Source organism: Rhinolophus sinicus, chromosome 8 (genome assembly GCF_057876585.1).
Source record: "Rhinolophus sinicus isolate RSI-liver-muscle chromosome 8, RSI-T2T, whole genome shotgun sequence".
NCBI lineage: Eukaryota > Metazoa > Chordata > Mammalia > Chiroptera > Rhinolophidae > Rhinolophus > Rhinolophus sinicus.
In genome coordinates, this window is record NC_142508.1 from 52,629,410 (window position 1) to 52,656,201 (window position 26,792).

The 26,792-nt window shown below is 51.3% G+C and overlaps 1 protein-coding gene across 1 annotated transcript in view; it reads right to left on the reverse strand.

The window, feature by feature from the left end:
• The window catches only part of CRISPLD2 (cysteine rich secretory protein LCCL domain containing 2), a 62,136-nt gene extending 35,913 nt beyond the window's left edge, over positions 1 to 26,223 (reverse strand). Inside the window, exons 1-5 of the mRNA XM_019747136.3 lie at positions 26,084 to 26,223; positions 10,677 to 10,991; positions 5,063 to 5,181; positions 3,757 to 3,889; positions 3,189 to 3,304 (exon numbers count right to left, since the gene is read on the reverse strand). Of these exons, the coding sequence (XP_019602695.3) occupies positions 3,189 to 3,304; positions 3,757 to 3,889; positions 5,063 to 5,181; positions 10,677 to 10,916 (608 nt within the window). The 5' untranslated portion in view covers positions 10,917 to 10,991; positions 26,084 to 26,223. The remainder of the gene's footprint in view (positions 1 to 3,188; positions 3,305 to 3,756; positions 3,890 to 5,062; positions 5,182 to 10,676; positions 10,992 to 26,083) is intronic.
• Between the last annotated feature and the right edge of the window lie 569 nt (positions 26,224 to 26,792).

The window sequence follows — 26,792 nt, forward strand, 5'->3', positions numbered from 1 at the left end:
ACCTCCCTCTGAAGTCCCCAGGGCAGGAAAACTGGAGGCCACTCAGTAGGATGCCTCCAGGGACAGGCAGCAGGTAGTGAGTGGAACTCCCAAGCCCTTCTCACAGTGCGTGGGTCTTTGGCAACACAAACTGGAGCCATGAAGGACTGGGGACCAGTCTCGGGGATTTGTTCTAGAAACTTCCTTTGTGGTTGTCCAGTCATCCATTTGTTCACTCAGGAAAGGGATTCAGGCCGGCCGCTAGGCCATGCTTGGCCCCTGCCTCCTCCAGCAAAGCAGTAAAGAGCAGATACCCTGGGTTGGACCCCATCCCTGCCAGCTGTATGATCCCCAACTTTCCCAGCCCTGAACCCGTCTCCTTCTCTGTAATGGGGGTAACAGCAGGAGGCTGTCATGAGTATGAAGCAAGTGACGATGTGGACACCCTCCGACTAGGGCCCGGCTAAGGTGAAGGCCACGGCTCTGTGAGTGCTTCCTAAACCAACACGCTCATCGGGTGGTGTTTCTGACGGCTTTCCAGGGAGGCCAGGGAGGGGCCCTGCTAGTGTTGGCTGGAAGACAAACTGCAGCAAACACGCTCTCTGTTTAACCTCCGACAGCTCAAAATAGTGGGATGGCATCACCCGGGGCCATGTGGGCTTCAGGACTGGGGATGGAGGGCAGGGGATCCATTATAATATGCTCACCACTTCAAGTCCTATATATCCCGGATGGCAAATGACAGCGTCCTACCCCAGGCCACAGGCCCCACTCAGCTGACCACCTCTGCTCAGACATGCAGGCCGGCAAGGGACTCACGGGGGACTTAGGGATGATGCCCCTAAATGGACCATCACCGGGCAGAACAAAAGGGCCTCAGAGCCTGTTCTGTCACTGGGTAAGGCTCAGTAGCTTTCTTCAGACTACCAGGGGCCCCAGATGGGTTCATCCCTCTCCCCCAGCTGAGATCACCAGCCTGTCTAGGGTTCCATATTTCCTCAAAGACAAACCACACCTCTGATGCTCCAGAAGTAAATAACCCTCAGGTCAGTGGTAATGGAGAGCTGGCTGGGCATCAGACTCTGCACCAACGTCCTATAGATGGACATTCTCCCGCTCTTCCAATAGCCCTGTGCAGTAAGTGTCCTCCCCTCATGCACAAGACCCCCCACCTAAAGGGATCTGAGCCCAGACACCACCCCAGGGCCCACCCTCTCAGCCATTGCCCACTGCAAGGCCAGGGGCTTGGACTCTTGAAGAAGAGGCTGAGGACAGCGTGGAATACCAGGCAGCAATCTAAAAGGGAGGCCCATTGGACACACAACCCTACGGACGAATTTCACAGACGTGGTGTTGACAGGAAGAAGTTAGGCCTAAGAGGGCATATCAGGTCCGTTCACATGAGTGGCCAAACCACACGGACGGGCCAATGGGGAGAGACGTCAGAACGGTAGCTATTCTGGGGGGCATCCTGGGGCGCTGGGAAGATTCTCTATCTTGACTGGAGTGGTAGTTAGTTACATGGGTATATAGGTCCCGTGTGCACTGAATTGTGTGTGTCCCCCCCCAAAATTCATCTGCTGAAGCCCTAACCACCCCCCGACCCCGTGTGGTTGTATGTGGAAATGGGACCTCAAAGGACATAATTAAGTTTACATGTGGTCATAAGTGTGGGACCCTGGATGGGATTCGTGTCCTTCTAAGAAGCGATGCTAGGAAAGGCCATGCGAGGACACAAGGAAAAGGCAGCCATCTACAAGGCAGGAAGAGAGTCCTCGCCAGAAGCTGACCCTCTGGACCATGGCCTGGGATTTCCAGCCTCCAGAACTATAAGAAATCAATGTCCGTTGTCTAAGCGCCCAAGTTCTGGTATTTTGTTATCAATACAGGTATATACGTGTGAAAATGTATCAAGTTGCACACCTAAGACTAGTGTATTTTACTGTCATAGTTGATTTCTTTTTCAAGAAAAGAAGTGGGGGGAGGGTAAAGAATGGAAGAATTATATGTCCAATGGGGTCTTCAAGTATATTTTTTTATATAGTCAAATCGAATTATTCCTCACTCCTCACCTGCCACTCCACCAAGAAATCCACCACCGTGGACCAGTCTGTTGTTCTTTCAGGGGCCTGTGTCCCTTCCCACTGATGACATAACCCCCCCAGCCCTTATCCCTTGGGCTGTGGAGACACTGCCATCACAGGCATGCCAGATGGTTGGTGGAGAGTTTTCCTCCCAACCTCAGCAATTCCCTGTTCACCCCACCTTCTCACAGCCACTCCTGACCCAAACCAAATAAATGAGGTCATTCCCATTTCATTCAGTCCCTGAGAAAATCGGCCTCCCATGCCCCCTGTGTACAGGGCACGGTGCTAGGATGGCGGCCAGCTCAGCAGCCCACGTGCAAACCGCAGACCGTAAACTGGGTGAGCAGTTCTCTGAGAATCAGCACATATTTGTCTGATGAACGATGGAGGTGAATGAATAAAGGGATAAATCACACGCTGGTAACATCAGGATATGTAGAGAGAAAGAGGGGTTAGGATATAAAGACCTGATGTGGTCCCTTCTGGGAGGGGAAATCTAAAGATGCAAAAACTAGGCCTAGCCTGAAGAGCTGTTTTCTAGAGTGTGAACTGCTGCATATTTTTCAGAGAAATCAGAGTGATGTTGAGTAATACTGCTATGGCAGACCCAATGTGTTGCTCAGCCAAAAGCTATTCCTGCTTCTGACTTGTTCCCTGGAGGAGACGTGCAAAGTCAATTGGGGCAGTTTCATTGGTTGAAACCAATTGGCGCAAGCTAATTGGTCAAAGCCAATGGGGGCGATCGTGTTCCCCATTGTCTGAGAGGGGTCTAGTTCTGGCCGATGACATAAGGAGGAAGTGGGTGAGAAAGACCTAATAAGAGAACCCTTGTCTACACTGCTCCTCCCTTCTGCTTGGGAAGACATGATGCCCGGTGCTGTGCAGCCATCTTGGGTCCATGAGGAGAGGACAATATAGCAAGAAGACAGAAGGAGCCTGCGTCCTGGTTGACACTGCTGAGCTATGAAGCTAACCCTCTTCTTGAATATGGTGTCCACAACCTCGAAACACCTTGTTATGTGGAATAATGAAGAGACGGCACTGTCGAAGCTAATTGTAGCCACGTCCTGCACGTCAGGCCAACGCGTGCCAACCCGTACGACCATGTCAACTTGTTCTTACTTTGGCGAGTAATTGCAGACGAGGTAGACCGCATTCTCCCACACATCTCCCCAGACGTTCATCCTCCGGCAGGTGTTCACGGCACAGCCAACCTTATTGGTGGTGGCCCAGACTATCTGAAATGACGACACCACGTATCAGAATCTAAGGGGCAAGGCACACCAGGATGCCATCATCTCGTCTGGACCTACAGGGTGCTGGTGCTAACGGGGTCTATGGTGAAAGGGTGAAGCCTCGGGTTTGTCCCCTGACCCACTGAAGATCTATGTGAGTACATTCATTTAAAAATAAACAAAAACCAACCAAACAAACCACATACCAGGAAAATACCCCAGCCTGTAAAAGGGCCATAGAAATGTCCAGTGCTTGCTCTGTTTCTGTACTTGTGAACGGATCACAAGCTGTTCAGTCCCCCAGCTATGCTTTGAGTAGCACTGAATTAAAGAAAACCAATAAGGCAATGAGAGCGGAGGTTTTCTAGTTGGGCAACAATCCTGCAGGGCCAGGTGAGTGACTAGTGAGCTTTGGGGTGCTGAGCTGAGGTCACGGCCTGTTCCTCCCGTGTTACCTGTGTGTAGTGGGTGCACATGGCCCCAGAGCACCTCTCTGGACACCAGGGGTTGCACTCGTGGGGATAGGGGTAGGTGTAATCCTTCACCTCGTCATACCAGGACTGCACGTGGAACCCAGGGGATCGATACCTGCAAGGAGAGATCAGCTGGTTTCATCCCGGCCACTCTGCGCTCAGTGACCGAGACTGCAGCTGGCAGCACGGCCACCCAGGGGGCCGGCTGGAGGAGGGGCTCCTTCAAGGCCAACAATAGCCCCACATCCCACCCAGCACCTGCTAGTCCTTAAGACCCAAATCGGCAAGGAGTTTACCTGGACACCCTCTGGGTTTCAAGAGTGTCCCTCAGGTGGCCCGCATGCCATCTGTGTGTGCAGGAAACTTGTACTGGGCCCCCCAGTGAGTCACTGTTTAGGTTAACAATGGTGTATTTATGTTCATGTACATTTGGGAAAATATATGCAGCCCATGAACCCCATATCTCACAGATATTACTGCTAAGGTAAAACTTGATGTAAGACATGAATCCATTTAAAGTCAGTGTAGAGAAAAATGTTGAGTAATGTAATATTGAACAGGTAATGCACAGATGGGACACCTACCGTGGCAGGGGGAGGGGCCTGGAATTGGGGAAGTAGCTGGCTATGGGGAACCCAGAGGACAGGCCCCCCTCACCCACCAATGGATCGATTGCCGTGACCAGCTTTGTTCCTCAGCTGCCGGAGGCCCCCAGGACTCCAAAACAAGGCAGAAAACTCATTCAGGGCACAGAAACCTGCAGGTATGCAGTCAGGTATGCAAACCCTTTTGGAAACTTCCTATTTAGGCTTTCTACTGAGCCTGTATTGCCTCAGGAATGAGGAGGGCCTGAAATCATCATCGTTGGTGGTCACTGCGCCTTGCTTCAGCGCCATCCACTAGGCTGGCACCGGTTATTTTTCACCAGGAAAGAAAATAAACTGGATGGAAATCCCAGGTTGCCATCACCAGCAAGTGCAAACAAAGTGGTTTCAATAAAGAGAAAGGAAGTGAGGGGGATTGGCCATTTCTGAGTGTTGTGGTGAGATGGGCAGTTAGCGGTCTTGTAACAATTGCTGGCACTGAGCCTCTGTTTCCCAAGACGTAAATGACATGGGTGGTTTCTTTCTCTTAGTGGGTGACCGTGACGGCTAAATGCGATAACAGACAGCAGGCACCAGGATTGTGTCGTCCTGGTGACACAACAACTTGCCCAGCCCGGCACATAGTAGGTGCTCAGCAGTGGTGGCCAGTTCTCAAGTAAAGGGGGGACCATGGTGGCTCATACCTGCCCCAGTGGACGGCCAGGTTCTGCCCAATGGACACCAGCAGATCAGTGGGCCCGTGCTCCCAGATGCACTCGTGGGCCCACGCCGCCGCCGACTTCGCCAGCTCTTCATCCCAGGTCTGCAGGGGGAGGAGAAATGGGCATCTTCAGAGTCAGGGATGGGTGTAAGAACCAAAAGTGCTGCGACACCCACAGCTGCGGCTCCAGGTAAACCCACTGGCCAGTTTCAGCTTCTGTAACACTAGGTCCCGTGCCACACTAGGTTCAGTTAGGTTCCTAACTCAGCCAGTGGGAAGTGGCAGGTCGGCAAAGAACTCAGAGGAGCCTGGATCCAAAGCTGTCTTCAGAGTTCGTACTCTGCCTCTCACTTGCCAGTGACCTTGAGTAAGTCCCTTCTCTCAGCCTCAGTCTCCTCATCTGTGAAATGGGAAAATGAATAAATCCTGGACATGATGGATGGTGGTGATGGTTGCACGACAATGCGAATGTACTTACTGTTACTGAACTGTACACTTATAAATGGTTAAGATGGTAAATTTTATGTTATGTATATTTTACTGTTATTAAAAGAAAAGTAGCAAGAAATGCCTTCAACTTGCCCAGTCCTGGTCCACCTCCAGCATGGCCCACCCTGAATCAGGGGGGCTTGGGCAGGGGTCTGGGCCAAGGAATCTGAAGACAGGCTTTACAGCTGGGCCTGCCTCCCAGCTGGCCCAGGGAACACACATAACTTCTCAGGAAAGAACACGGCAAATGAACAAGTGGGGTCATAGCTCTTCTGCAGAGGAACAGACGCCAAGCGGCCCCCAGGGCTGACTGCAAGCCAGCTGCTGCGTGCCTCCTCCCAGAGTTCTCCAGCAGATGCTCCAGCTCACGGGCAGGGAGGGGCTGTCCCCTGCTCTGGGGAGCCCCAGCTCCTGGCACACTGTAGGTGCTCACTGAAAGACTGTCCAGGAAGAACCCTGGGATGTGTCCAGGAATGGTTTACCCCACTGCGGGACCCCAGGATGGAGTGTCATGAGGTTACTCGCTTCCCTTTCCTGCTGTCTTGCAGTCTCTTTCCTGCCAAGATAACCGAGACTCGTCCACGTCCAGGAGCAGGTCCTGCCCTAGGGCAGTTGTCTCTGGGGAATCTGGGGCACAACCCTGATCCACATGCTATTCCAGCTGCAGAGGACGTTCCAGGTATGCTCAGACTCCTCTCAGGCTGACAGCGCCCCAGCTTCAGGCCTACCACACCCTGAGCCGCTTCTGCCTGGGATCTTTCTCCAGTGTCCAAGCAAAGCCTGACAGGGGCGGTGAACACTCCCAGGGGCCACCCTCAGCCAATGGGGACAGGCACCAGCCTCCCACCTTCAGGAGGGCAAGCCGCCTGCTGCTCCCTTTGCTCAGTAGATCCTGGCAGATTCCACTCCCACCATGAGACCCCCATAGTGCACCCTGAAGTTGGACTTCCTCCTTCCTGTCTTCTGGATTCATGGATCACCCCCCAAATAGACCACCTGCACCAAGTCGGTGAATTCCTCTCCGAGCAGCGGGGAGAGAGGTGGGCAGCGGGGTCGGGGGCAGCTTGCACACACACCGAGATCCCTCTGGAAGTGGCCAGCTAAGGTCCTTCCCAGCACCCAAGGAGGCAAGGCAGAGATTGGGCAGGCGCCAACCCCACCCTACGGGTTGCTGGCTCCCTGTTTATTCTGTGCTGTGGATCAAGAGCAATGTGAACCTTGCTTGCCTCTGGTCTGTGTCCATAAGATTTCCTACAGCTCAAAGGGGAGGGGAGCAGGAGGGCGAAGGTCGGCTTACGGAAAGAAAGACATGCCCAGCAGGGTCTCTGGGGGTTAAAGGCTTTTGAAATCATGGCTGGAGATGTGCAGACTTGATGTCTAGTCTGCAACAGGACATAGCCAAAGGAGAACCTGCTCTCCCCTCCTTCCATTCGAGGCTGAGTAGCCCTATCTTGGCCCATCCTCACCTCCCACCCTCCTCTTGGCTCCAGCCATGCTTGCCACATAGTAGGACTTCAAAACAATGTTCCCCAAACAAAGGGGCACAGGGCTGGCACTCACAGGTCACACACTCTGTTGATCAGAGTCCTTTCCACAGAAGTGTTACATGTCTTGACTGCCATCCAGAATAACGCATGCGTGCATGAATGAATGAATGCATGCAAGATGAAGCCCAGATCCCCAGCTCACGCCAGCCCTCACTGACCTCCCCCAGTCCCCATCTGCCCCTTCTCTTCCTGCTCAACTCTAATACTGAAATATCATGAAGCAAGCATGGCAAGCTCATTATGGGCTGTCCAGGCAACCTGACCTGGCCTGTGCTTTTCCAGCTAAAGATCTGCCCTCCAACTAGTCCATGTGCCTCTGAAGGAAAGGCACAGGGGACATTCTTTATCCCTCAAATGGATGATGAGAGGAAGGAGAAGGGAAAGAACCGGGCAGTGAGGTACAGTGGTGAGAGCATTTGTTAGGTGGACCTGGGTAGGATGCCAGGTTCTGCCGCTTGCTGGCTGTGTGACTTTGGGCAAGGGGCTTCACCGCTCTGTGCCTCTGTGACCCTATCTCTAAGTGAGCTAATGGCGCCTGCTGGAATAGGTTCTGGGGAAAAGCTGAATGAGAGCAGGCATCAAGCTTCAAGGTGAGGTGCCAATTAGTCCTCGGTAAACACAAATATTAATTTTCTCAAGCACCTATTATGTGCCAGGGGCAATGCTGGGCCCTGTACCTCTGTAGGGCCATGCCACTTACCAGAGAATATTAGCACCATTTTTTAAATTTAACCCCCACAACAAGCCCTTGAGGTACGTTTTACTTTTCCATTGCTGAAGACAAAAAAAAACCAAAAAACAAACAAACAGTGAGGCTAAGGGAGGTTAAGTAACTAGCCTAAGATCACACAGCCAAAAAATTAGAACTTTAACAACCCAGCCTTATCTGGCTTCCACAGGTATCATCCTGTCTGCATGCTGTCACCACGTGGTGGTCCCACTCCACTAAAACAATAATAACAACAGTATAGCTAACATTTCTTTAGTACTCATCATGCATTATCTCATTGGCTCCTCCAAATTACCCTATAGAAAGGTACTTTTATTGTCACTATTGTGCCAATGAGGAAACACAAACACAGAGAGGCTAAGTAATCTGTCCAAAGTCACACAGCTATAAGTGGCCGCTACCTAAACCCAGGTAGGCTGGCTCCAGAGCCTGTCCACTTATAAATATTCAAAATGGGGTGTGTTAACTCTTTAGAGTTTTAAAATCCACCTTTTAGTGCTGAGGCTATTTCAAAGGACTGTGGCTAGAAGCCCCAGCAGGCATGGCTGAGCCAGAAGCTACCTTTTCAAGACACTCTCAAATCAATGCCACTTGTTTGGGTAGAAACGGAGCAGAGGGGCAGCACTGGGTCTCAGATGCTGGGGTGAAGGGGCTGGGCCCTGACTGCCTTCCCTGCTCCATGGCCCCTGCCTGGGGGTGTCCCCTGAAGACGCAGTTTCCCTGACAGGCAGGCTGTTTAGACCTAAGAACCCAGATCTCAACTCTAATCCTGAAATATCATGAAGCAAGCATGGCAAGCTCATTATGGGCTGTCCAGGCAACCTGACCTGGCCTGCTGCATACTAAGCTCCTTTCACTTGCCCCGAATCTTCCATACAAACACTAGACAAGCGCAGTACTGCCAGGAAAAGACCAGCAGAAACCCGGCCTGTTCCAACGCAGGCAGGAGGCAGCAGGCAGCTGGAATCCCGGGGGTTGTGGTTCAGTAACCTTCAGGCCAAGGAAAATACCGGCTCCCTGGTGGGAAACATGCAGGCCTTTGGGGTAGGAAGGGCACAGAATGCAGGGTGACCTGTGTAGAGAGAGGTGCAGAGCGTCCTTTCCCCATGGGGACTGAGGCCAAATGACCCGGTCCTGAGAAGGGTGGGGGAGGAGTCCACCCTGAAAGCCCTGAAGAAATCTCCCCTAATTTCCTACATCTTTAACGCAACAAAGGTCTGCACAAGCTGTGCCATGCATTTTGAAAGGGTACCCACTCTTCCTTCTAAAATTAGCACAGTCCCTTTGGAATAAATGCCCGGACGATTTTCTTGAGGGAAAAAAGAAATGTTTCATAACAAGTTCCCGACAGACAGCCTTGCTCAGGGGGCCCTGTCCAGATGGGCAACCCATTCATCTGCCCGACAGCTGGTGACAGGCCACCTCGTGTGGGCACAGACAGGGACAGTGAGGGGCTTGCAGGCATGCAGGATGGCCCCTGATCACGATGAGCTCTACCAAGGTCAGGGCACGAGGCAACATGAAGAGTGACAGCTGAGTCTAGAAGAAGGAGAGGAGTGTGGCCAGGGGGGCGGGCTACAAAGAAGTTAACTAAGGAGGGTGATGCCGGGAAAGTGCTCCCGGTGGCTGCCGCACACACATCATCTTCAGAGGACACCCAGCAGACTTCTCTGGCTAAAGGGGAGGGAGGGAAGCCAGTCATCAGGACAGACAGGGCTCCTGATAGAAACCTTGCATGTCAGGCAAGAAGTATCTGGGCTCTGGCCTGGGCACGGAGGCCCTTAGAGGCTCCTGAGCTGGAGAAAGGATGGAAGAAAGGGAAGATTCAGGAAGCGTGACATGATGGCAGGACTCAGGATGGGCTGGAAGAGGGCAAGAGGGGAGGTGAAACCACCCCAGGGCAGAGACTGTCCTACTAATCAAGGTGAGACTGGAACAGGACGGGAAGAGAAGGTGGAAAACGCTGGAGAGAGTCACAGTAGCTGGGGGTGGGGGCTATTTAAATAGAGTACAGAGTGCGAGCTGAAATCACGGTCCCGGAATCGGCGGGACTCAGGCTTGAATCTGGCTCTGCCACTACCATCTATGTGACCTTGGGCCTCAGTTTCCTAATCTATAAAACGGAGAAATAACTGCACCTACTTTCTAGGGCTGCGGGATGGGAAATGGTACAGACAGCAATGGAGGAGGGGGAGTGACGGCAGGGCAGGCGGTCTGGACGTGGGAGACCTGGTCGCCCCTTCTGATCCTAAGTGTGGGATTTCTCCAGAGGGGACCCCCCAACGCTATCCCTTCTCTCCCTTTTCCTTTCAACAGACACCTCATCTCACAGCCTCGGCCACAGTCGCTTCTCAGACAGAGAAGATGCATCTAAAGAGCTGGATGAAGACCGAGTTGGCACAATAGCAACAGCAATACCATAGCCCCACGTGTGAGGTCTGCGCTAAGTTGTCACAGCAAGTATAAGATGGGATTCTCAAAGTGGAAACTGAGGCTCAGCTGGCTGATGCCCAGGGCACACAGCTAAGAGGTGGCAAAGCTGGGACTGAAGCTGCCAGCGCCCAGCCCTGAGACCATCTCCACTCCACCTTCCGGAGGGCTGGGTGGGAAGAGTCAGGGCAGGTACGTGGGCCAAGCTCCCGAAAGGTGGCACAAGGAGCTGGCAACGAGGCAGCCTCTGCTGAGGAACTCAGGGTACTGTTCCGGTGGGGTGTCAAGAACAGAAGCAGGGGACCGTCTTCCACCTGGCGACTTCAAGCCTGCCACACACTCAGGGGCACCACAGACCGTGCCAAGGCCCCCCGACCCCAGGAGGGAGTGCCAGCACTCACCATGTACTCCATGTTGGAGGCTGCGGGGTACACCTGGCCCCGCAGTTTATTATGAAGCATGAGGATCTCTTCCTTGTCCGACCTGGGGATGGCCCTCCGGACCCGGGAGTGGGGCTCGTCCTGCTGGTATTTGCTGAGCAGCTTCTCTAAGTGTGTGACGTTGGGCAGGAAAAAGCCGTGGGTTCCGCAGACCAGCAGCACCATCCCCAAGGGGATGATGCCATTCAGGATGCAGCTCATGGCTTCTCTCCAGCAGCAAGAACTGGGGTGACAGGCGGCCTGGGCTCCTGAGGAAGAGCTGGGCACTTGAAAGCTCTGAAAGGAAGCAGAGGGCAGCGGGAGAAAAAGTCAGTCATTATTACACCAATACGGGGTTGACTTGAGCAGTGAACAGAGAAGGCAGTACTCTCCCCACTTTGCAGATGTGTAAGCTGAGGCTCACAAGAACTAAATGACTAAGATCCCACAGACAGGAAGTGGTAGAGCTGGGATTCAAGCGAAGGGTTTCCAGCAAAGTAAGCAGCCCGGACTCCACGTAGGACATCCTGGCACAATCTCTCCTGGACTCAAGTTCTCTTGTCACCATCTTTTCTAATTTCTAGTCAGCATTTCTCCTCATTCAGCACTCAGGTGGGTTTATGGCCTGAGGTAAGCTCTGTCTCCTGCTCCCCAAAGAGATTGATAAAGTCATTTCACATCACCAAAGAATTTACTTTGAACCAATGTTAGTAGCCAACTCCCTGGTCCCTGTGAAGTAAGACTCAGCTTACCAAAAGTGGTTGGCAGGCATCCCCAGACCCACAAGTCTTGCACAAGACTCCCGTATCAGGGCCCTTCCACCAGCACCACACACTCCGTCGTCACACATTCTGACAGTCACCCAGCCCCAGCCAGGGGCCCAGATGTGTGCTCTGCCAAGAAACAAGTCACCTGTCGATTTGATCCTTGGAGGAAATAACAGAGGAAAGTGGGAGGAGCTCCAAGGGGGGGGTCTGTGTACTCTACTCTCATCCCCCAAACCTGCCTGGCAAACACACTCAACAACCAAGCATGTGGCCTCCCTCAGCCGGCTGCTGTCTGACAATGAGCCTGCTAGAGACACTGGGTGTTGTCCTTTGTCTGCTAAGTTAGTGATTCACATGGGTAGTTAATACCCAACCAACGCATCAGGATAGGTCCCTATTGTTGGTTGACAAAACCAACAGCAGTGCTGAGGGGACAGAAGAAGACGGCGACCAGGACTCGTGGTCCTTTGTGGCCTCATCTTGGAGCTGCGTTTCCTAAAGAGAGTTCCTGGAACCTTAACTCTGACACATGTGGGGCGGTGGGGCCACATCAGTTGGGGTTCACCCCTGTCAGAAATTTGTGGTGCCAACTGCAGTAAAGAAAGCTCCCTCACTCTTATTATCTGCGAAGGTAATAAGAGTGACCATCTCAATGGTCCTTCCTTGCCTTTTGGGCTAAAAACCCTTTTCCCAAATAATCCTCTTACTAACTTTTCTTCCCTTGATCGCATCTTAGGAAGAACTGTCTTCGTCTTAGAACACACTAACTTTAAAATTCCAAGGTCCAATTTTATTAGATGAATTTCTGCTGTGCCTTTTGTTCAGAAAATCTTTCCTGAGCATCTGTGCGAGCTGGTCACTTCATTCACATCATTTTTCAGTCCCAGGACAAGCTACCCCTATTTTACAGATGAGGAAGCTGAGGCCTAGGGTGGTGATGCGACACGCCCCAGGCCGTCCTGCTGGAAAGTGGAGACACTGAGACTCGAACTCAGGTGTGATGACTCTGAGGGTCCAGGATTTTCCATCATGCTACCCTGGCTCCTCTCTCCCTGGAAGCCAGGGGTATCACTTTCACTAAAGGACCACAAACGGTGGTCCTCTTCTGGGCTGTCGCCTGGCCTAAGACGAGACACGGCTTGAGTGACAGTGTTCCTTTACATCTCTAATCTCTGCTTTACTCTCAAAGGAGAGCCAGTCAGCCACCTAATGACCTTTACTTGGCGCCTATTTTGTGCTGGACCCTGGGACATGAAGATGAAGAGGACACTGTCCCTGGCCTTAAGGAGCTACCAGTTGGGCTGGGGAGACAGTTGAGGAAAGCCCCAGCCCCAGCCAGCAGGACAGGGCTGACATAAGACAGCAGAGGGGGCTGGAGGAGGGGCTCCTGGGTGAGGAGGGCGGCAGCCGCAGCTGGATGCTGACCCATCTGGAGCCCTGAGAGGCTGGGTCCTTTCCACGAGGCTCCTCTGGTCTCCACCCACATTAGCAATGACCAGGTGTTTCCTACCGTTTCCCCGAAAATAAGACCTAGCCAGACGATCAGCTCTAATGCATCTTTTAGAGCAAAAATTATATAAGACTCGGTCTTATTTTAATACAATGTAAGACCTGGTCTTGTATAATAATATATAATATAATATAATATAATATAATAATATAATATAATATAATATAATATAATATAATATAATATAATATAATATAATACCGGGTCTTATATTAATTTTTGCCCCAAAAGATGCATTAGAGCTGATGGTCCAACTAGGTCTTATTTTCAGGAAAACACAGTAGTCGAGCTGGGACTGAAAGGTGGCAGCAGAGGAGGGCATCCAGGGGTAAGAGGCAGAGTTGGCAGGGAGGGGACAAGCCAGGACGGGCACAGCCGGGAATCTCAGGAGGCAGGGCAGAGCTGAGGAGCTATGGGAACGCGGCAATTCCCATCTCCAACTCTGGAAACTCTCCAGAGTCCTGACCAAGCCTGTGCTTCAGATAAAAATAACCACCATCCAGAAGGGAGGCCTGGCTCTCTTTGGCGTGGGCCACACGTGGCCTCCCTCCTAAGGAGTTCCCTTTGGGGCACAGCCCCAGGGACAGTGGAGAGGACTTCTGCGTGCTCACTTGCCCTACTGGGAATCAAACCAGGAATGCAAAACCTCTCTGGGTCCCTGATTGCTCGCTCAGGTTACTCACATCACCATATATGAACATTTCCCAGCTGCAGAAGGCCAGGCTGAAAGCGATGCCAGAACACACTGACGCTGGATGAAGATTTGAGAGGAAATGAGAATGGGATTGACATCATGGAGCATCTACCCTGCTGTCATGACCACACGCAATTTGCTTTCCTCTACAGTAAAATAACTTGAGGGGCAGGGCACCTCCAAAGGTACAAAATGTGAATTGCTTATATGACTCAACTATGACTCCACTTGACTAAAACCTGAGTTTGGCTGAAACTTCCAGGGGGCACAACTCAAATGGCTATCAGTAGACTGTGGACTCGTCATGGGGGGAATATTATGTAGCAGGTAAAAGGAGTGAACTGGAGCTTTGTGGTGTCAGCATAAATAAAACTCAAATACCGTGTTGTGTTAAAAAAGCAAGCTGTAGAATAGTATGTAATTGTACTATTTATGCAAATTTCAAAACATCTAAATCATTTTTGCATATTTTGCATCTGTACATATATACATCTATATGTGTATATTATATATACGTATATGCACTTATATTCACATACATCTAGACATGTCTGTATGTTTGTGTGTTTGTATACGTCTATGTATATGGGGGGGTGCATGTATGTGTGCACATGTTTACATGGTAAAACTAGGACTGAATCAGACCAAGTTCATGGTAGTAGCTGACTCCCGGGTGAGGGCAACGGAACTGGGAAGAAGAATGTGAGGATTTCATCTTTATCTTGACTATGTTATTTCTATTTTAAAACCTCAAGCAAATATGGAGGTGTCCATTTCTGCTCACTTTAAGTAGACGGGCCAAGCGGGCAGGAACTTCGGTAGTGACCAAAGGACGCGTCTGTAGCCCTTGCTCACGGCAGCCCCAGCAAACTGATACGTGCATCAGAGAAGTGCATGAACAGGATCATGTTCCGAATACCCCACCAGCCGCTGTACGCACAGGGACAGGAGGGACACAGAGACTAATTAGGAGGCCAAGGCAAGATTCCAGCTGGAGCCTGGCAGGGACCTCAGGGCTGTCTGTCAAATCAACAAGCTCACCAGCTGAGGCCTCTTCACAGGCAATGGCAGCTCCCTTGGCCAATGCTGACCATTCAGCCTCCGCTGCCCAAACAGTGCAATTAGAACTTAGGGCCAACGCACTTCAGTCCCTTTTCCATTTTTCAATTAAAGAAAAGAACTTTCCCCAAATGAGACATACACACCGTCCAAAGCTGCGTAGAGCCTTCCAACGACAAGTACATGCTCCCCCAAGGTAGGCTGGCGGGGGGTTTGTACTAAGGGACACCTACGGTACACCAGTTGCTGCATTTCTCAGTTCACCTCCTAATGACCCAGAGGTTTGGGTTCCACTATCCCTGAGGCCTCTGGGATTTACAAGGTCATACAACTGGCTAGCAGAAAACCCGGGGTTGGAATGCAGCTCCATTTGACCTCAGAGCCCTTTCTTCCTGGCACCTTGCTATCCCCAAGAGTGGACTTCCTTCCAGATGTCCTGTGACCACCCATGCAGTGGAGGGGCCCCTACCAACAACCCCATCTCCCTCTGCAATCCTCTCGCCTTTCTCTGCCTCCTAGGCAGACTGCTGGGTTCCGTGGAGCCAAGGCACTGGCGGCCCATGTCAGACAGTGGCTCTGTTGAGAAGGCACCAACCAATGTGTCACCACAGGGGACAGAAACCTTTACATCCTGGTGACCTTTTACCGAAACACACCTTTCATGGGGCTTGGCCCCCCTCCAGCCTCCATCTGCTGATGCCCCTTTGACTCAAATGGGACCAGCTGACCTCTGACCCCTGGCATGAATGGGTGCTCTCTGCAGAGCGCTCTCCACCTACTGGGGTCCTCGCTGTTTTCCTAATGTCCTGGAGGAGCTCACAGTTGCGTACCTGGAGAGTGAGGCCCATACTCTTTAGCTCTCCACTTTTGACCCCCAGTTCTCCTATGGTTGCCAGTGGCTCGAGGAACAGGCACCCCCAAAGGCATTTTCTAGAGAAGTCTGCTCAGCACCCTGTCACCCCTGGACTTGTACCAACACCTTGAAACATCCACCATAGATGGCTCTACGATACGGCAAAAATGCTTTCTGGAAAATGTTCCTCCCCTTTGCAAAGCCAAACCCATAAGACCACAAATAAGGTAAAGATGCCGAGGTCTCATGGGAACCAACCAGACATCAGGCCATAGCGGAGATACGAAGGGACCAACAAGGCTTTCAAGTCCCAGGGTCAATGGGGAAACCCAAGCCTGACGAATGAAAGTCACAGGAGTGAAATTCCTGTAGCACAGCCCAGAACTTTCAAAGGCATTTGGAGTCTGCCAGGGTGGTCGCTGCTTTCAGCCCCATTTTACAGAAAATAAAACTGAGTCCAGGAGACACTGCCTGGGATTTGTGAGGCTGTGCTGCTAGTGGGACCAAGACTTGAAATCAAGCTTTTAGAAAGTTTGGGGGAATTTTCAACATGCCGTTGCTGTAATATCAGCTCTACAACCGCCCCCCCCCCCCCCCCCCCGGCCAAGGCTCTAAGTGTACGTAGGGGATCAGTAGGTCCTCGTGTTCCCAGTCTAGCAAGGGGTCTCCTGGGCTATGCCGTGACCAAATTCAACGCTCAGGAACAAGTGAAAGAAAGGGAACGTGGTTTGAGTTCGATGCGTCATCTCGCCCGGCCTCCTTTGCCAGTGTTTAGGAAAGTCTGCCAAAAAGATGAATCTTAGAACTGAGCCTGTCAGCCGTCGGCTCCGAAGCTGTGCCAAGCTCTCTGCTTTTGCACATGCTGTTCCCACAGCTCATCCCATGACCCCAACCCACCCCCTCCCCTGGCCCAGGCTGGGCAGATTAATTCCTGCTCCTTGCTTAAGACTCAACTGCAGGGTCACTGCTTAATCACGCTCGCAGACCTGTCGGGCTCATTCATGGCTGAATTGCCAATGTCGGCCAAGTCGGTGTTCAATAAATATTTATGGAATGAGTGTGTGGCTCTCCTCTTCCTCCTGAGATCAGAAGAGCCATATAAGGACCACGCATATACATTTACATGAAGTTGGCTTCTTCGTTACTGCCTGCAGCTCGGGTTCTCAGGGACCAGAGCCTGAGTTCAATTCCTGACACTGCCCCTCACTCACTGTGTGACCTTGGACATGGCGTGTTGCTTTTCTGGGCCCCAGTGTCCGCATCTGTAAGGTAGCGGGGAATGATAGGTCTTGTCAGACATGGGCAATTCAGTGGTGAACAAGACCAGTGGGTCTGTGGGCGTGATTAAGTTCCAGGAGACAGTGACTCTTCAGCTGAGTCTTCCCTGAGGAGCAGGGATTCATCTGCCAGCCTGTGCGGGAAGAGGGGCAGGTTGAGCTGTGGGGTCCGGAATGAAGGAGAGAATGAACGTGAGTATTGTCACATGACCGTGTCAGCTATGTAGTGTACAGCCACTAATGTTAGCTACTCTAATACTGCGGCTGCTCCTCAGTGACCCACAGATGCATTATTTGAAGGGATTCTTAGAAGGCTGGCATGAATAATGGTGGATGCAGTGAAGAACTCTCCATTCTTTACCACGTTATTTCAAAGCCCCATCTCCGGCTTGAGACAAAATCTAACTTTTAACCATCTCATTAAATGTCTAACGCTTGTGGGGTGGCGGGGAGGAGGGAGCACACTTTAAATTTGAAACACACTGTACTCAGCATGTGCTTTGAGCCATGGCCACTTTTTCCCACCTTCTGGGGAAGCAGGTACCAAGTATGAATCAGGCCTGGCGCATTAATGCTGACCATCTGGCCGGGAACCATGCACAAAGGGACATGTACAAAGGTACGTGGTAACTCACACTGATGGCAATGACCGACTGCTGCCATGACTGCCACGGAGCTGTCTCCTTTAGGGGTTCGGTCTTAGCTGAGTGAACTGGTCCCGGGCGTCCTAGAACTCAGCACCCTGCATGGCGTCTGTTCATACTATTTGCACTCCAGCTAGACAGTGCGTTTTTTGAGGGCTGGAATCAGTGGTGTGCTGTTAAATGTTTAACAACCAACGCTCAAAAAACAAACAAACAACCAAACTCACCCTGATTTCTAGTGTTTGCCAATTGCCCTGGTATAAACACTCCCACCATGGCCAACTTCAAGCAACCAACACGAGGTATTGAACATGGAATTTCTGGAAAGAGACTCGTGCAAGCACACCATTATGTAGTCTTTCCATCACATGGATACAACAGACACCAATAACCTCAAGAGCAGAGATAATAGTAAAGTGCAGTCAGAAATGAAGATATGATAAGTCTTGAGTGTTTATTACCTTTGTTTTAAATGACTTATTTCATTGTAAGCTTATATGATTTGACTTTTAATGATGGCTCACAACCTTTCTCAAACTTAACTACTGGCTCTCACAAACCAGTAAAAGCCGTCCGCACCACGCTACCGGCTGGCACTGAGTGTTGTTCAATTTCAAACCCCAGCGTGGATTCACTGCTCAACAATCATCACCAATGAACTGGCCAACGTGCGGTGAGTGTGGACAAAGCAGCAGACCCTGTGCTGGGGTTTTATTCCCAGCATCTCATATTTATCATCTCCACAGACTGAGGGTGTCGCTGCGATTAGCTTGACTGTACAGATGAAGACACTGAGGCTCAAGACAGATAAACACCTGGCCCACGGTCACACAGAATGCCTGTGGACGGTGCCGATGCCTCCATCACACGCCAACTGCTTACTCATTTGGGCTCATCTAGGTGGTAGTGCCCCAAAATGTCTGGGCGGTTCTGACTTCTAGCCCCATGTCAGCCGGACTCATTCAGTGAAACACGCCGCCCACGGGACAGCAGCCGGGGTGCCCCAGGTTCTGCTCTTCCTCAAGCACAAAGGAGAACTCGACATGTGAGCAAGGCCAAGCACTGATCAGACTCATACCCACAAACCACCCAGAAATTCCAGGAATGAAGTGGTGGCTGGGAGGCGGGAGGAGGACACCCCAGCAGGCAAGTCTCGGGCAGATCCCAGGCCTGGGCAGAACCTCTCGGGAAGAACGTCTGGATCAATACCAGACACCTGGGGTGCAGGTGACAAGGGATCTCATCCGTTGTCCTTAAACCCTTCTCCACAGGATTACGGCTGGATAGGGAGGACACAGGCACCCTGGGTTCCCCACAAATGAGGATGGAGGGCCAGCAGTGCACCCAGCCGAAGAGAAACACCCACCCATGGCCTCTTCTTCCCTCCTGCCCCTTGGCAAAAGATACATCCTTGGGGATGATATGTCTGGGAGCTGAAGTGAATGAGTACAATGTACAAAACGTATTTGATTTTTTAAACACTACACAGAATACCCAAAATTCTGGACCAAACTCATTCATCAAACACTTCAATCTACTTAGTGGGGGGGAAAAGATCAAAACTGAAAACCAGGTGCATTCAATGCAAGCCAGGAGAATATATAAAAGAAGCCACTCTAAAGTGACTGAACAATACATTAATAAAACATAACTCCCGGGGCCCCTTTCTCTTTTCGTGCAGATGTGTGGATGTTTTCTTGGGGACAATGCTCTCAGCAAAGCTTTACAAAAACAGCAGGAAACCCCAGCTCCAAAGGACAAGACATCGAGCACTGCCAGAAGGCAGTGTGGAAAAGCGTGGACGTTGGGTCAGACCCGAGTTCGAATCCTGATTCGACCACCTAGAGCTGCCCAGGTCCCTCAACGTCTCGGTGTCTCTAATTCCTCATGGGCACAAAGAAGCCCTGAACTTCTCCCAGGACTAGAGGAGGGAAGGTGCAAAGATTACAAAAATAGTGGTTCTAAAGAGCCCAGCAGCAGAGTCCTGGGACCTAGCGGTTTTTAATGACTCTTTCCCTTGTCCTCCTGGGGGAATTCAGGCATCCCAGACCCTCTCTGCTCCAGGCTTCAGGGCTGGCAGGACCTGAACCAGCCTCCTGCCTGCAATGCATGATTTACTGGTACTGGGTGGCATCTAGCAGGATGAGTCATAGCTGCTGGTTTTGAACCAAACTCAAAGACACAAATTCTATAGCACCAGGCTATGGACTCTCCACACTGCTTTGCAGATGAAAATCGCCAGGGCAAACCCTCTGTGGCCACAGACTCCTTGGGACATGCAAAGGGACAAGACAGTCCACCCTTGGGAAGGGGAGGAGACACAGCAGCAACTAGATAAAGACAAAAGGCGTGAGGAAAGCAGTCCCAGGAATGGAGAAGTTGAGCAGAGGTTGGGGCAGAGACCACTCTGGTGGGATAGAGAATGGGGTCTTGCTGAGATATCAAGGAAAGGGATTTCCATGCAGCAGGAACAGTACCCATGGTGGGGCGTAGGAGGGACCCCATGGAGGCTGGTCAGGCCATACAGCTTGATCTGGGGCCCGGGCACACATGTGCATTTTGTGAAAATTCATCTGCAGTACACGAACGAGTGTGCAGTCCTCTCTAGTATGGTAAACTTTAATAAAAATGTTTTATCACCGCTTGGAAATTGCTCTAGCTTCTGTTTGAAGAAAGGACCAAGACAAGCATGAGTGGCTGCAGGGGGAAGGAACATCTCTGTCTAAGAGAAAACTCTCAAGGGCTCGCCCCAGGACTCTCAGAGCTGAGACAAGTCTGGAGCCTGGTCTCTGACAACCCTTGAAAGTGAACTTACATGTTGGAGCCCAGATAAAGCCCGGCGAATAGCTAGGGCCTCCCACTTGGACCAGATACCAACTCTCCCAGACAGGGCCCAGTTCATCCCACGTCTGAGAGGGCACTTTGTCCAGAGATGCCAAAGCTGAAAATATCTCCACTCCCAGTGAAGCCCGGGCCTTGAAGGTTCCCGGGAATAAACAGTGTTTTCAGCAGGCGGGTGCTTCTCCCCACAAGAACAGACTGGCTGTGTTGGGAGCTGGTTTTGGGCAGGAGAGAGGGGATAACAGCAGATAATATACATACATACTGACTTATTTGCAATGTTGTTGTGGAAACAACTCATTCTTTCAGAGGGGGCACTTTGGGGTGACAAATAGATGTGCTTTGCAAGCTCCTGGGCATACTAGGGTACGACATGAGTGTACTCATATATGCTCTGAAGGAAGATGCTGGAATCCTCAGGACACTTGCTCAGGCCCCAGAGCAATGAGTGCCAACAAGCTGAGCAGCCTTCCGGAAGCAAGGCTTATGGACACGCGAACAACTTGTTCTCAAGGGGCCTCTTGCCTCTGGACAAAGGCAGTCATTTTAGCTCCCAAGCTACTCACTCCATTCTTGCCACGAGACTGACTACTTTCTGGTCCTCCCAGGTCGTGTACACAGAACCTTGCACAGTTTCACATATATCCCCACTACCCAGTACCCTCCCACCCCATCTTTGTGCCAGGCCCCAGGACAAGTCTTCATCAGCTTTCTAGGGCAGTGGGCTTCTTATTTGAGCCTGCCCCAGAAAGTGCTGGAAGCCTCTTTTAAACCCAGATTGCTGGCCAAACCCTGTAACTTTTGATTCAGGAAGTCTGGGGCAGGGCCTGAGAATGTGCATTTCTAACAAGTTCCCAGGTGCTGCTGTGCCCCCCCCCTCCAACTTTGTGTGGGACCCCACTTTGAGAACCACTGCTCCAGATTAAACAACCTCTCGAATCTTCTCACACCCCACCTTAATCCAGCGTTTTCTAAACACCAACCCTTGGCACACCCCTTCCCAAGCTTGTCTACCTGTACTAGTACATATTTTGTATTTTTAATTCAAGTTGGCCAGCTTTGAGGGTACAAAGAATTTTACTTAGAAAAGGTAACTTTCTATCACCACCGTCTTGCAGAGAACCTGATCGATTCTTCCCTGAACGGACGGAAGCGGGAGTACATTTAAACACAAGGAAAACAGAACAAAGTGAGGACCTCCCAGCTGGGCGCCGATACCAGCCAGAAGCTTTGTCGTAGAGCGTGCTTTCTTTGTTGTAAAGGGACAGGGAGGGTGGGGCATTAGGGACCGATGACACCACCTGAGACGTTCACCTTGCCATCAGCAGAAGGATTACACAGTTATAAGAACAGGTTGACAGGTTTTGCTGCCGGGTCTGAACACACGCTCAGTCACCTTGAGGACAAGCAGAGATGGGCTCCCCATACTTCGGGGGACACTGCTCACTCCATAATGATCTGTTCTCAAGTGAAAATGTCACCCTGTTACACTCCTATCCCCTGTAGCCCATAGCAGGGAATCCAAACACTATACAGCTCATCCCATCTGCAGGGAAGACTCTAGTTACCCTGAATCTGACACTTTAACTCCAGGAGCATGGAACTTCTTGCCTTTCTCCAAGGGTGCCAGGCCCCTCCCGACCTCCCGGCCTCTGCACACACATGGTCCCTCCACTTGGTGCACCCTGGCCAACTCCCTACACACCATCTTTTCCTGCCAGAGAATGCTGCTTCTTTGCTTTAGAAGGATTTCTCAGGCTCTTATCAAGTCATTCTCAGCAGATGTCAGCTGGATGCCAGCTCCCATTCCTAGAGAGATCCAGGTGAGTTTTTTCCAATCCGAAAGAACTTTGGGACAGGGCCAAGTCCAGGACCACTTGCCTATAAGTGAAATGAAAGCTCAATTCCTTTTCCAGCTGGGATAGTGCCATTCTGCACTCACAATCGGACACATTCCAGAAATTTGGATTGAAAATGTGGGATTTTTTTATAATTTATATTTTTTAAATGATGGTCCAGAAGTTGCATAATCCTCTTTTCCCCCTAAATCTGTGGTTTCTGTCTAAGCTGACGCAGCACTTGAGATAATCAGAGGAGCTAAATCTCCCTTGGGCTGGGTCATGAAAAACTATCTGTCCTGACAGCCTTGAAAAGGGGGTGTCTGTCTGCGAGTGCCCACAATTGCACAGCCTGGGGTACAAAGCAGCACGCTCCCATGGCAACATCTCAAGACAGGACTCTCTGCCAGTTGTTACTGTGACCCCCCCCCCCCCCCCCGTGCAATGTCAACACCCAGATGCCAGATTTCCCTACACCCACGGCAGAGGGCCTTGGCCCATTCTAGAATGAGATGACATGACTTGATGCTTCTTTAAGAAGGAAGTCAAGAGAGGAGAACACGGTTTCTCAATAAGTTAAATATTATAAAGTTACCATGTGACCCAACAATTCCACTCCTGGGTGTAAACCCAAAACAATGGAGAACAGGTGTTTCAACAAAAACATGTATACGAATGTTAATAGCAGCATTATTCACAAGAGCCAAAATGTGGAAACATCTCAAACTTCCATCAATGGAAGAATGGATGAGCCAAATGTGCCCTGTCCATACAGTGGAATATTACTCGGCCATGAAAAGGAAACACTGACACGTGCTAGAACATGGATGAACTTTGAACTCACCATGCTCAGTGCAAGAAGCCAGACTCAAAAGGCCACATATTATGTGACTCCATTTATATGAAACATCCAAAATAGTAAATCCAGAGACAGAAGGTGGAGTAGTAATTGCCAGAGGCTGGGGAGGAGAGAAAGGGGAGTGACTGCTAATAAGGGCTATGGGTCTCCCACCGCCATTTGGGGTATTAAAAATGCTCTGGAATTAGATAGTAGTCATGGTGGCACAACCCTGTGAATGTACTAAGTGCCACTGAACTACATACTTTAAAACGGTTAAAATGGTAAATTTTATATTTATGCATATTTTCCCACAATAAAAAACCTTATTTTTCTTTTAAGGAAGGAAAAAAAGCATGGCTGGCTCTATGAACCACCACCACTCAGATCTGCCCGACGTCCCTGTTCCAGAACAGAGCATGCTCCGTTTAGAACTTTACAAGGGGCTCCAGATCCCCATCCCATGAAGGCCTGAGACTCTATTCCGCTCAAGGAACTGAAGATGAAATGAAATGATGCTTGTGTTGTAGTTTCCTTTCTTGACAAGCCATCAGCCCCTTTGAGTGATGCTGGGTTTGCACATCTGGGATTGATCAAAAACCAGTGAGTTTGCAAAAAAAAAATCCTCCTAGGTCGGGAGCAAGCAGACACAGAGGCACCTCCCATACGTAGTAAATTACGCTGGTGACAGAGGAAAGAAATGTTTCAGTTCCCTCAAGGCCAAAGAGGTCAGCATTGCCGGTCCTGCCTCTAAGAGCCAGTTTTCAAATGCAACTGACTAAAGCCCAGATGGCCAATGTGAGGTCTTTCTTTGAGGGAGGGGTGAAACCTAGGGGCTCTCAGAGGCCTTGTGTTTGTCTGTGGAGGCTCCCGGCCCTCCCCCAGCCGGCCAGCCAGCCAGTTCTCCTCACTAGTCCAGAAGCAGGACTTTGGGGGCCAGTGTTGATCTAGGTCCCGGGGCAGGGCTCTCTGCATTGACACTGGTACCTGTTGGCAAAGGGAGCCCAAGCCACCATGTCAGCACATCCCCTCTCCAGGCCCACCCCTCCCTAACCCAGCCTGGGGACCTAGATGCCAGGTGGCATGGAAGTCCTGACTGACAGCAAGCTCTGCTGTGACAGTCACATGGCTCATCATTGGACGAGCACCTTCTTCCAGACTCTGGAGCAGAGCCCAGTCAGGATGGCAGCTCTCCCTGACCCTGGCTATGTCATGCTGTGTACATGCCTTAATCACTCCAAGCCTCAATTTCCTCTTTGTAAAAAGGAGAACGGGCCAGTGCCCACCTCATAAAGAAGTCAGTGAGATCATCCATGTAAAACTCTGGGTACCGCTGTCCTGTAGTAAGTGCCAAGTAAATATCAGAGGCTGGTATTATAAATGCTTTTATTACTATTCCCATTCCTATATCTTAAGAGACTGTAAAAATCAAAATGACCCTCTTCATTCTCCTCCTATGGTACATCGTCGGGGACTTGGGGCTTGAGCTTAACTCTGCTCACAGCTGTTTCACCTGGAGCCCCTCTCAGATAAAACAAAATCTTGTGTCAAGTTCAGGCCCAGAGGCGGAATTAGTGGCTGGGCTGAGAATTGTCTTAAAAGGAGACAGGACCCAGCGGTTAAGAATGTAGGGTGTACAGCCAGACAGGCCTGGGGGTGACAGCATGACACATCAGCTAGGGAACCTTGGGTATGCACTTTACCTCGGTTTTCTCATCTGTGAAATAGGGATCAAGAGGCCTGCTGCCCAGGTGTGTTGCCGGGATGATAATGCAGGTAAAGTGCATAGCACAGGGCCTCATAACTGCCATACCTTCTGGCCCTCCCTTGTGTGGAAACACCTAGATCAGAGGCAGCAGAAAATCAGGTGCACAAAAGAGCCCTGGGAGGTCCTCTCTCAGTCTATTTGAGGAAGGGGACCTGCCCTTCATCTTGTTCTACCTGACTCTGGTCTCTCACTTGTCAGACTCTAGACTCTAGATGCTTTGACCCAGATGGGAAAGGTAGGCTCATCTTATTCCGTCAGAACAAGGGACCCCAATGCTCAAGGTGGAAACTCACAAATCCACTCTTGGTCGCAAGGCAAGCTGGGCATTTGCACAGGTCCCTGGCTGCTTCTCTCCACCAAGGCAGCACCTCACCTTTTGGCTAAAAAATGCCCAATTCAAGTTAGACTTCAATGACTAGGCATCAGCTGAGCCCTTTCTGGCTTGTCCAGCAGCCCAACCCTTGGCAAGGGAGGCTCTGGGTCTGAACCGCATGAGGGGCTGGCCCTGGTTCTCTCATCTAGGGCAGCTCATCTCCCCAGGACTGCGAAACCAAGTCTGCAGCTTCCAGCACAATTCTCCCCACACAAGGAGTTTATGCAGATGCCCACTCTGGCTGAAGATACCCAGGACCAAGTTCCTCAACCTATAGGAACGCTGACGCGCAGCACACCTGTACACATCCGCGGCCATCTGGGGCTTCAGGAGCAGGTCTGGGTTCCAGCCCTGGCTCTGCCTGGACAACTCACTTCACTTCTCTAACCCCCACTGTGTTCATCGGAAATATGGGAAGGAGAAGTCTACCCTGCAGGTTTGCTGCAAATGAAATATAAAGGGGTGTGGCCCTGTAAACTGTGGAGCAGAAGGCACAGCCGTTAGTATCACCCCTGCCATCCACATGTGGGTAGACACAAACTCCTGCCACATCCACACCGTCAGCTTTCCATTTATTGACGCCCACTGCGAACACAGGAACGCGACGGACGGATGCGAGCGAATTGCACAAGGAAGGCAGGAGTACACAGCCTCCAGGAGCACGGTTCTGCTGTCAGACCCGCTTCGAGTCCCGGCTCCCCCGCTTCCTGCCTTGAGCAACTGACTTGCCCTCGCTGAGCCTCAGTTTCCCCACCTGTGAAACCGCATGCCGCTGAGCCTGGTTCGGAGATGCAATTGGCATCCCGCTTAGTGCTTGCACACAGTGAGCCCTAAGAGCTGGCATCTGCTCTGGTTACTTCAGCTCCTCGGAGATTAAGGGAGGGGATTGCAGCTCAAGGAGAGGAAAGGAATCTAAAGCACACTTACTTCCGTAGGGCTTTAAACACCAGCTCGTCGGCGTCTCCCGCGGCGGCGAAGTCGTAGTATGGGCACAGCAAGATGGTCGAGGGACAAGGGAACCCGTGGGCCACGGAGCGAAGCAGTGGAGCCGGGGGCCCAACGCGCGGGCTCTTGTATGCCGTCTGCGAGCCCGGAGGCCACGCCCCCGTCGGCCCACGGTGCTGATAGGGCCGCGCAGTGCAGCCCCGTCTCCCCCTGCCCTCAGGCCCCGCCCCTCCCGAGCTCACCCCCTCCCCCGGCCCGGCCCCGCCCCGCCCCTTGACAGGGGTAGGTGCTGGAGCCTCGGGTCTGGGGGCGGTGCGAGGAGAGCCAGGACGACCCGCGCGTCCTAATAACTTGGTTTGAGAAGAGGACTTGCTCAGTTTCCTCACAGTGACCATAAAAATACCAGTTCCACTGAGCGCTTACTATGCGCCCAGCGCGGTGCCAAGCACTTTCCACCACGGGTTTGCAAGTTTACCGAACCCCGTCTCTCTGTGGCTCAACTGGAAAATACGAATACGGAGGAGGCAACCTCCCGGGATTGTAGCAAATAAAATCGGGAAGGACATGGACTCCGTAAACTGTGGCGCAGAATATACACTTGTTAAATATATTTCCATCTTCTACACCCGGGTAGAAAATTTCACTCATGCCACCTTGACACACACACACACACACACACACACACACACAC